At 40.8% G+C, this 10997-nt stretch overlaps 1 protein-coding gene across 2 annotated transcripts; it reads right to left on the bottom strand.

The window, feature by feature from the left end:
* Positions 1-497: 497 nt before the first annotated feature.
* LOC138625967 (protein sel-1 homolog 3) lies at positions 498-8993 on the bottom strand. Of its 2 annotated transcripts, none has more exons than XM_069707315.1 (23): positions 8940-8993; positions 8377-8851; positions 8039-8165; positions 7825-7946; positions 7605-7720; positions 7456-7517; positions 7229-7361; positions 6977-7139; positions 6719-6856; positions 5923-6128; positions 5650-5829; positions 5089-5208; positions 4439-4576; positions 4282-4344; positions 4023-4196; positions 3812-3939; positions 3643-3726; positions 3470-3560; positions 3256-3343; positions 3059-3168; positions 2819-2946; positions 2617-2719; positions 498-2187 (listed from the first exon to the last, which is right to left on the bottom strand). In XM_069707315.1, the coding sequence occupies exons 1-23, from the start codon at positions 8991-8993 to the stop codon at positions 2101-2103; spliced, it is 3090 nt and encodes a 1029-aa protein (XP_069563416.1). In that variant the 3' UTR covers positions 498-2100. The 2 variants fall into 2 exon arrangements, with proteins under 2 accessions (XP_069563416.1, XP_069563417.1); XM_069707316.1 differs by having other exon boundaries at positions 7001-7139.
* Between the last annotated feature and the right edge of the window lie 2004 nt (positions 8994-10997).

Raw genomic sequence — 10997 nt, 5'->3', positions numbered from 1 at the left:
TGGATTTTTTTTTCTCCCTTAATAATAAAAACCTTCATTTAAAAACTGCATTTTGTGTTTACTTGTGTTATCTTTGACTAATATTTAAATTTGTTTGATGATCTGAAACATTTAAGTGTGACAGACATGCAAAAACAATTGGAAATCAGGAAGGAGGCAAACACTTTTTCACACCACTGTATGTATACTCATTGATGCCTGAATTAAACATACTAAAACTAATGTTTTGAACAAATAGTTTTGTGGTTCAGTTTGAACCACAAAACAACAGCCTGAGACAATGCATATAAAAAGGAGACTTAAATCACAAGAGTCCCTCAAAATAACCGTAGCTGATGTTGCAGGTATATTAAGCATCATGTAGGGTCATACTTACATTTGCAACCGCATACAGAGAAACAAATACATGAAAAACTAAATTAAAAAAAAGATGCATGTGATAATAAATGCAATACATGTGGTTTATAGATTACATAAAGACACAATGCATCAACAGAAATACATTAATGATACAGGATTGGCAAAATGTGATGTGCAAATAATTAGAATGTTTGGGACTACTCAAACGCACCCGTTTGCAAGAAATATCTAAATGCTGTGTAAAGGCCTGTTAGTACAATAATAAAAAGAGATAATATCAATACTAAATGTCTCACGTGGTTTCATTTTTATAAATATTAAAATGACCCAACATCTCACCAAAAATGACACCGAGGACTGAAAACAGATGTTTTATCAGAACTTTTTTTAAATTTTATTTTCTTCTTCCTTTCTCTCCCAGTAATCATCTCACAACCCTTCAAATTGACCTGATGTCTCCGTATGTAAAACTGTGTACAGTTCAAACTGGCTCCAACTCCAGCAGTTCCAACAGTAAAATGCTGATTAGATGCTTCAGCATTAACAATCTACTAATGTCATATACAAACATATCTCAGTCACAGGGACCAAATCTTTATTTTTATTTTAATACTTTAACTACATTTTGCTGCAAATACTTTTCTACGTTCACTTAAGTATCATTTTTAATGTCGTACTTTTACTTTCAAGGCAGTATTTTTACATTGCTGTATTGGTACTTTTACTTGAGTAAAGGATCTGAATACTTTTTCTCACCACTATCTGACAGTGGCTGAAATACTCCGCTTGCAAAAACCCATCATGTGTACACCTTTAAATTAAGAACGTAAACTCCACTCGTGTAACTTAGTGTCCACAATGGCATTTGCAGTCATGTGATGCCTGGTGGAACATAACTGCTGTACGAAATTATTGCCAGGAATCAAAGGCAAAAAATATAGAACTACAATTCCTCTGTAAGGCTATTAATAAAAAGATCTGCTGTTATTAGTATTATGATCCAATATTTATCAAGTTCAAGAGCAATGATATCACATTTTCCTAAAAAGGATTACAAGTACAAATTTCAGAGCTTTCAGAGCTGAATCATTCCTTTAAATGGAATTTAACTCTGCTGGTGCTAATAAGAAGCTGTGTTGAATGAATGTGGTCTCTTGAGAAGGGTTTGTAATTGCTTGCTTGATTTGGTGTGAGGAATATGAATTGCTAGAAATTCTCTGGCATACTTGGGGTTTTCTTTGTACTTATTGAGCAGCAGTGTGTTTGTACCCTCAAGTGATTAAAAAAAAACGGGACTCTATATAAACAAATGTGTATATTTATTCAGTTTACTGTATGTAAATCCACATTTAATTTTCAAATTTAAGCTACATGTATGTGTCATTTGATGCACTCTGTAAAGCGATGATGTTGGAACTAAGGCTACATTATTACCTGTAAATCTGCACTGACACGTCTCGCATATTCAGGCCCTTTATTGTTTAGTTGTTATTTTTTTCATTTTAATGAAAACTCACTCTTTTAACATGAATAAACGTACAATCCAAAAACAGTCCTTCAAGATATGTCCAAAAAAATTCTATAATTATACAGAATATACATTTTTCTAGCAGTTTTGTTACCCATGGCAAACAGGAAGTAAACAGATACAAAATATTGCTGTGCTGTGGCAGTGAGGGTTTACTTTGCTGTTTAGACCTTCAGTTTGATTTGCCAACAATCTGTACGAGGATCCCGGTTCTAGTTAAGAGACAAGACGTGCATCCGGAGTGCACCGAGGATTAAGAACGTTGTTGGAGCTGCAACCACAGCAACAGCAGTGCAGAACTGTGGGAAGTAACACGAGTAATGTTAATAAAACAATACAGTGCTGTAAGATTTTAAGCTGGGTGAACCTGCTCTTGTACTTTAGTTTAATTTCAAGGTAGTTTTACTTTCTATTGGATGCCACATTTTACTTTTGTTCAACAACATTCCAGAGGGAAACATTGTGCTATTGTTCTGCATTATCTGAACTCCATAATGATTTATTTCTTTAAGGTAAAATGTTCTTCGTAAGATCAAGTTATGAAATTGAATGCGGTGTTATGAATTGCAGTGGCCAATCAAACATCATATATCAAGGGAAACATATTTGAGTCCACCTACCGAATAAAATGAAGTTTAAATATAATATATTGAAAATATTGAGCCGGTAAATGTTATGATGATTACTGAGTTAATATATAGGAGTGTACAATAGCATATCACACTAACCTTAATTGCAACACTATAGTCCTTCTGGAATGACTGTAGATATACATTGAAGAGGGCAAGGCTGCAAGGCAAGTATGAATCTGCATCTTCCGAGTCTCTGCACCTGTTGGAAATATGGAATATTTGTCCTTACAGATTTATATGTCAAACACTTTACTTCACTTTCACAACTGATGTACAAACACATACAATTCAAACACACCTTTTGTACAAAGCACTTAGGAAAAAAGTGTTGTCTGCCAGGTACAACTCCGAGAGGCCAAGTTCAATCAATGTAGAGAGAGGCAGCCGGTAACCCTCCTCAGCAAGCAGGCCAAGGTTGTACCATCCCTGTGGAAGATGACAAGTATGACTTACACGCGCACAGACACACAACTATGATCAAAAAAGGCTATGAAGAAAATATGCACACAGCAAGAAAATCTATCTAAAAGAAACCGACCTGTGGATTGTTCCTCAGTGCTGCCTGTGTGTACATCTGTGCTGCAGAAAACACGTCTTTCTGCCTGCCACCGTGTCCCTCATACAACAGGTCACCCATCCTAATAAAGGCTGGAGGGATAATAGAATTAGAGGTCAAATGACGTGTAACATGCACAGGTCTGCACATATTTAATCTAATTTAAGGCGAGTGATTACCATAAGTGTCAGGATTTTGACTTTGGATTGTGAAGTTATAATATCGCCACATACAGTGTGATGCATATGCAGGATCCAGAAAATCTCCCTATTGACACACAGAGTGAAAACAATTTCTAAGAATGAACATATGCAGGAATAAAACAGGGATATGACCATGACACTTGAGCTAAAGCAGAGAAATTAACTTCAGATTTACATTTCTATCACTCACCGTGTTTTGTTCACACAGATATGCCACATTAAACTGTGCAGCCTCATACCCTGATTCAGCAGCCATCAGGTAATATAACAGGGAAGTGAACCTGTAGGACAGCTAGAATGTTAATTTGTTGTCACCGCTACCTGGTCAGCATCGAGTGGGAATAGAGGAAAAAAAACAATTACAGGTCATTCCTGAGATAAGAATCCAAGGCTTTCCGTAAGATGCTGCCCAAGTAGCCGTTGTGCTCAGCGGCCCACTTCACCCACCTGCAGTCAGTTAAAAATACATTTTAGTCAAGACGTGAGGAAATATGTAGGTGAAGTGGGGTAAGTTAAAGGGAGAGTAGCTGACAAAACGGCTTCTGATGGACGTCTGTTGACGAGACCGGGTATCCCAGTGGTCCAGATATCAGCCAGGTGAATAGCTCCTTTAATGTGTCCTCTCTCTGCAGACTTCAGATAGTACTTATAGGCCTTACGCTGTAAGAGATACAAATCGTTTGCCACTTACTTGAAGCACTCAAAACTAGTGAGTTAGATGATGTTTTTACAGCTGGGCTAACCTGGTTGGCAGCTTTTCCTGGATACAGACCCTGCGAGTACATGACACCAAGATTGAAAGCAGCGTCTGGAGACTCGAGGAGATCGGCCTGCTCCCACAGCTGCACCGCCTCCTCGTAGTCCTGCTCAAACTGCTCGTAGTACCAGGCCAGGGCGTTGATTGCAGGAACATAACCCTGTAACGCAGACTATTGTAAGAACCAATGTGGGGTGTGCAAACTTTTTTGCAGCTCAAAGTAGACTTCAAATGGACTTCTAAACCTGGTCCATTGCTCTCCTCAGGAACATGACAGCTTTTGTAACGTCCTTTTCAACCACACGTCCCTACAGAGAAAAAACATTCATATTTAATAGACAGCAGATAAGTACTACTGAAGTAAGGAGTACACTTTCAATAGATTTAAATACATAATCTCACCTGCAGAAGTACTATCCCATAGTCATACATTGACACTGGGTCCTCCCGGATAGCTCCCCTTTTGTAGTGTCTCACGGCCTCCTGGATGTTTGAAGCGACTCCTTGCTGACCCCAGAACAGCATGCGGGCAACAGCTTGCTGCAAGACAGTTGCTGTGTTGTTAATAAAAAAAAAAACTATCTTAAGGATGAGTATCTGCAGGCCACAGTGAAGCGTGGTGGAGGTTCCGGGTCTGCATTTTTGCAAACAGAATTGGAGATTTGTTCAGAATTACTGAGCTCTTGTAAAGTTGGGGAGGTGTCTGCGGTCTTAAATTAATTCCGCATCATCACAATGAGCTCAAAGAAAACAGCCAGAATCATTAAGTCATCAGACTGTCATCATCTGCATAGAGAACAAGCCTGTGAGAGATGGCCCATACAGAGCCTGGTGAGTGAAGTTCTGCGACTTTCAGTGCTTAAAGGCACGGAGCGGTCAAGGAGCTCCATGAGTTTATGCCGTTCCGTGCTCTGAACATTACAGAGACAGAGTGGGATTATATGAAGAGACAGAAGGAACGGAGACGGCATACATCCACAGAAGAATTTTTGCAAGTTTTCCAAGATGCTTGAAAAAAAAAAAAAAGACAGGTTCACAACACAATCGGTTACCTCTGCCTCAGCTGCTCCACTGCGTGCCTGTAGCTTAAGCCATTGAAAGATGTAGTGGTCTTTATTGGTCTGCAGATTCACCGTCTCCTCGTTGTTCAAGTAAACATCCTCAACAAAAGTCTGGGAAAAAAAAAGAAAAGGAAAAAGAGAAGTTTGTGTATTTTCCTCTCTACTGTTGATTTTCTACCTAAAACATTTCCAAATAGTCCATAATGCTGCTCTGTAATAACACCACCTTTACCACACTGTTATCTGTTTCATATGGAAAGCAGTGACACAGGTAAACATATTGATGATGGAAATCTGAAAACTAAAGCCCCAATAAACTGAGGAACAAAAAAAAAAAAAAGTATTAGCATATCGCCTGAAATGTTGTAATAACTGCCAGGTACATAATATGAGAAAAAAAAAATGCGTAGATCAGATGTGATAGTTTCCTCACAGCCTCTGCGTTAATATTACTGTTTGAGGTAAAGCAGTGTACGAACACAGCACTCTGATATGGTCTGTTTAGATGTACTGTAGTACCCCAAAGCACCCATTAGCGAATGCATATGTTACCTGCTGTGGTGTGAGATTATGACGGTCAACAGTTGTCTGTTTAGCAATGTTTGCGTAATATGCATAGGCCAGATCTGCATCTGTGGGGAGACCGTGGAGCCCCTGGTGGTGCAGGTGCCCGAGCTGCAGAAGAGCCAGTCGATCATCCTTCTGGGCAGCCAGCAGGGCGAGAAGCCAAGCCTGGCACCAAACACAAGAGGCAGGTGAGGATAGAAAAACTGGACATTTTAACCACCGGCGTGCTTTAGTTATGGCTGACCCAGCAAAACACACCTTATAGGGCTGTTTCTGGACTCCCAGGCCGGCGCTGTAGAGCACCGACGACATGTGCAGAGCTTGGTTATCAGTGAGGCAGCCGGCTTGGAGCAGCAGTGGTAATATTCTGCTGACCACTCCAGTGCTGCTCGCTCTGCCCAGCTTATTAAGTGATAAGGAGTACAGTGCTCTGCCCACAGCTGGCAGGCTCACTGCTCTTCCTCCTGCAAGGAAGGAATTAAGATTATTTCTGTGTTTCCGTATTTCAGCAAAACCAGCAGTCATTTCAAACTCTCACTGTGCAGCCAAACATTTCAATTCAAAATGTATTGGCGATTCCAAAGACGCCAATTGTATATTTTTAAGTAGAGTCCATCTCTTTTAAAACCCTGTTACTCGCCTATGAAGCACTGAACAGTCTCGGGACTAAATCTTTGATTTACATGTACATTATGAAACATCCAAACCCCTCACATTATCTGAGATAAGTTTACTACTTTAAGTGTTCACAGTATCAAAACCAAACAAGGTGAAATAACTATTAGTTTCTATGCTTCCCACCTGTGGAATAAAGTTCTGAAACGTTATTGTTTGCTGAGGCTTTCCATTAAATAACAAATATTCATGAATGCTCTATGAAGCACTGTGACCTGCCTTATTTTTTTTGTCTTTAACATGCGATTTTAATTTCTTCCTAGTTCCTTATTCTTAATGTTTTTCTTGTCTTTTTAAATGTATTTCTACGTCTCTGTAAAGTAAATAGAATTGCCATATTTCTGAATGGTGCTGTATAAATAAACTCCCTCCTCCTTACCATGTTTGAAAGCCAACAACTTGGCCAGTTTAGCAGCATGTCTTCTGTGAGGGTCAGCTGCCTCCCACAGCTCACTCTGTGCAAATGATGGTGGTCTCTTCTTTACCGTCCACTCGTGGAAAGCATCCAAACAGGTTCCTGAAAAGAACAATACCAAACAGAAACACTTTCCTTTTCCTTCTACTTTACAGAGGAATTTATTTAAAAAAAAACGATACATATATATATATATTTCAGATACAGCAGCTTTAGCCCCACCTAGTGGATATACAAGCCTATTACCAGACTCTGGGTTCTCCAGTTTGGCCTTGAGTGAATAGCCACTGATCTTCACATTCATGTCAAGACGAAATTCCTGACAGGCGTGCAGCCACCCGGTCAGGTTCACATTCCTAATGACTTCTGGAAGGACAATTTCAGACTGCAGAGGAAATAAATCACGTGAACATCTGACACAGACAGTAACTGTAGACAGTAGTGATATAATAGTGGTAGTAGGAGTAGTGTTACCGTGGTGTACGGTGATATTCTGTCACGGTAATATACCACCGGTCCAAAATAACCTTCCACACCTCGTATATATTTTCCTCCACCAATCACAAAATATCCCTCTGTGTCATCCAGCACCACAGTATGTCTCAACCTGTTGGGAACAGATGAGCAGAACACTTGAGCTGTTGTTTTCTTCCTCTTTGTGTTACAGCTGACTCTCTTAGTGGTGTTAAAGGTAGACCTACGTTTGCTCCATAACTTTTACTATTCTCTGCTCCTCCTCCATGCACACCATGGAGACGGTCACCTGAGATCCAGCGACAGACACCAATTTATTTTCATTACCACTATGCACATAGTAAATAATATCCTCTGTCAACAAGAGGCGACTCACCGTTGTGCCGTGCAGCATGACACTGAGTTGGCACCACTGTCTTAAGGGCACCTTGAATGAAGAGAGAAATGCAGAAGATTCCTCAGACTCTCCTGTCGTCTGGACGTGGAGCTGGCCTGCATTTCATGAGGAAATGGTGAGAGACTCGCATAAATCCAGATAATGAGACAATGATTATATCTGAGAGGTGAGAGGAAAAAAATAATAATCTTAATTATACCTGAATCTGTGAGGAATAGTGTTGGAGTGACATAATTATCATGGGAGTCGATATGATGAAACACACTGCACGAGGGTTCCTGGCAGTGGCTGGTCACGAATATCCAGATGGAGACTGTACACCTGGCAACAACACGGTGAACGGACCCTAAATCAAATCTGCATCGTTAGAGTAAAAAGCTGCGTTATGTACGATGCGAGTTTGGTTGTCCTACCAGGCAAAAGAGGAGGCTTTAACGCGCAGGTACTCCAGAGCCTCACTCCTGTAGGGCTCCAGCGTCTTTGTGATGCCAAAACTTTCTCCGGTTGAAGCATAAATTGAAGACAGCAAATGTACTGTTTCTGAATGACATGTAGAGTTTTCAGTAGGAAGTAGGGTTTTATATTTAATCACCATCATGTAAAAACACACGCCCCGATATGACATCATTTCAATTTACATTTCAACAAGTTGCTGTCAGATTAAATGTAGAATTTCTAAGATCCACTTGAACTTTTTTCTGATTTTAGGTGCCTGACATGTTCAGTTTTGAGCCGCCTTCTCCAACCTTACCTTGCTCTAAGGGGCACTGCTTCTTTAAAAACTGTTGAGTTAATTGCAGCATTTGTGAGCTCCAGGCAATACAGAGCTGATGCTGCTTGGCAGGTCGACTAAAGAAGGGCTTGGGCTGCAGAGTTGCCACATCCTGAGCTGTGACGGACCTCTCGGTATCATCGGATCCACCGTTTCCGACTGAAACTCGGAGGATGCAACTCAGCACCCAGAGAGAGTCTGGAACGATCCCATCAGCTTGATACACCAACCAATCTGGCAGGTTCAGCTCCACAGTCTTTATTTCGGGGTCGCCGGGGTCACAACGCCACCGTGTCAGCAGGAGTGTGGAAATTGTGCCGGTTTCAAAAGATACAACAAAGTCCAGCTGAACGGTAGCAGGTTCGTCACAGGAGTAAAACACTTCCAGAAGATGGTCTGGGACAACTTCCTCTGGAGGATTCAGGAGCGTCACCTCGTCCAAACCCCGAACAATCTGCAGGTGACAGAAGACATGCACTCGGTTTCTGATGACATCAGCTGGAAGCTGAAAGGGACCGGCGTACCGGAGACGATGCTCCTACCTGCATGCTCAGGCAAAACTGGCAGATGTATTTGTACACTGTATGGGAATCCATGGTCTACAGGGCTCCCTTAAACGTTCCATAAAGGAAATTCAAGCTGCAGTGAAACAAGCAGCCTCAAGATCCGTATTTTATCCTGCTCCACCTCAGTTGAATGCTGGGTAAATATTTAACAGCACACAGCTCCACCCAATTACTATATGCACAGTGTAGTTAGGGTGGAGCTCTGTGAACTAGGCTGCATTCCAATACTTGATAGACCAGGATCGTTCACGCGACTCTACATTTACATTTGAGCCCGGATTCGTTGTTCTAGGAAACACATTTAATTCACATTTAAATAGAAGACACCTTCGTCTAATTCCGCAGAGCTGACGGGAAGTGTTGTGCATGAAAACAATCAGCCCATCTTTCATTCAAAATAGTTTATTGCCATCATGCAGGAGTGCCATCAAAGTCTAGACCACCACAGTAGATGCAAAATGATTTTCTCTGTACAAATATACCGCATGTGCTCATAATTAGAAGCTCAAAACAAAGAGAAAAGTCGGGACTTAAGAGCTTCAGCTGATCCACTCTTCTAACCCAATATAGGTTTCATTTTGACAGTTGACATGCATCAACAATTACAGTGCAATATACTGGGAGCGGACGGACGGACACACACACACTCTCACACGCAAGCACGCACACACACACACACACTCGCTCACTCACACACACACACACACACACACACACACACACACACACACACAGCGGGTATAACCACTTTATAGCCGTGTCGTGCAAAGTTACAATTGACACTTAAAAAAAAAAAAAAAAGAGTACCAGTAGGAAATCTTTTTCTTGTAACCGGTTTCTAAAATAAAACATTGAAACATGTGTTGTACATCCAAACCATCTGTTTCGTTACGAGGCTGAGGGGGAGACCGACCGTTTTCTGCAGCACTTTTTGGTTGTTCATGGATCAGGAGCGCCCTACGTGTACTGGCGTCCTTACTACTTTAGAAATCACCTACAGCTACTGATGCATAGTTCTGTGCTCAAATGAAGCAGTCAGTAATAAAACTGGCACAAAGTTCTTCGTAATCTGAGGATGCTAATCATCGGTAGCAAATGTAAACATACTGGACAGACGATACCGTTCCAGAAACAATACCATTGGACATTCAGTATTGAAACTCTGGATGTACAGTACTGTCTCTATTGTTCTGTGTCGTGTAAAAGGGTCTCAAAGGGTCGAACACAATACAAATACAAAGGCCTCCGACAGATATAGCGATTGGCACTTTAACGTCTTCTGTCTCTTAACTTCTTTCATAGAAATGTGGATCACAAATGGTTTTCCTTGTAACTGTAGCCCTTATCAGCACCCATCCTCCACTGAGAAACTGCTGTGAAGCTTTAATTGTCCACCTAAATAAAGAAACAACAATAAAACGAGAAGACGCAAGATAGCAGAAGCATAAATTCAATTTGGACTCGTACCCTGTTCACCAGTTTAACATCAAATGAAAGATGTGGGGTCCCATTTAACTCTAAAGAAGCTAACCTCATAAACAAACTAAAGCTGTTTATTCTTCTTTATGGTGCGGAGGTGCACAAAGCGAACACCCGACGCACACTTTCCTTCAAGGATTATCTTCTAATTTTACAATTCAATACATATTTCAATAAAAGTTAGCTGTCCAGACTTCGCCATGTTGAAATTTTTGGTACTTTCTTGGTAGCATTTCTACCTTACAATACAATTATAGCTGCTTTATAAGCTGGATATTATTAGCCACCATCTTCAAACATGTGAACCCCAAAAATCAATCAGTGGGTGTTTCTCGATCTCAGAGATGCATCCTTGGTAACAGAGAAACCAGGCAGAGACTCCCTCCGTCATTCTTCTTCATTGTAATGACAAATTACAAGCAGGCGGAGCATTACTGCCACCTGCTGGCGTATTGTATTCTCAGCGTGTCACTGAAAAGTCCCCTGTACGTGCACATGTGATTGTGGGTAAAAAAAAAAAAAAGATCGATTCTTAACATCTTTCAACAGCGTTTT

The sequence above is a fragment of the Brachyistius frenatus genome, unplaced genomic scaffold (genome assembly GCF_029030835.1).
Source record: "Brachyistius frenatus isolate BFR_SWC_R1_liver_20210118 unplaced genomic scaffold, ASM2903083v1 Contig_68, whole genome shotgun sequence".
NCBI lineage: Eukaryota > Metazoa > Chordata > Actinopteri > Embiotocidae > Brachyistius > Brachyistius frenatus.
The sequence above is the reverse complement of the archived record's forward strand: the minus strand, read 5'-3'. Positions and strand labels throughout refer to the sequence as shown.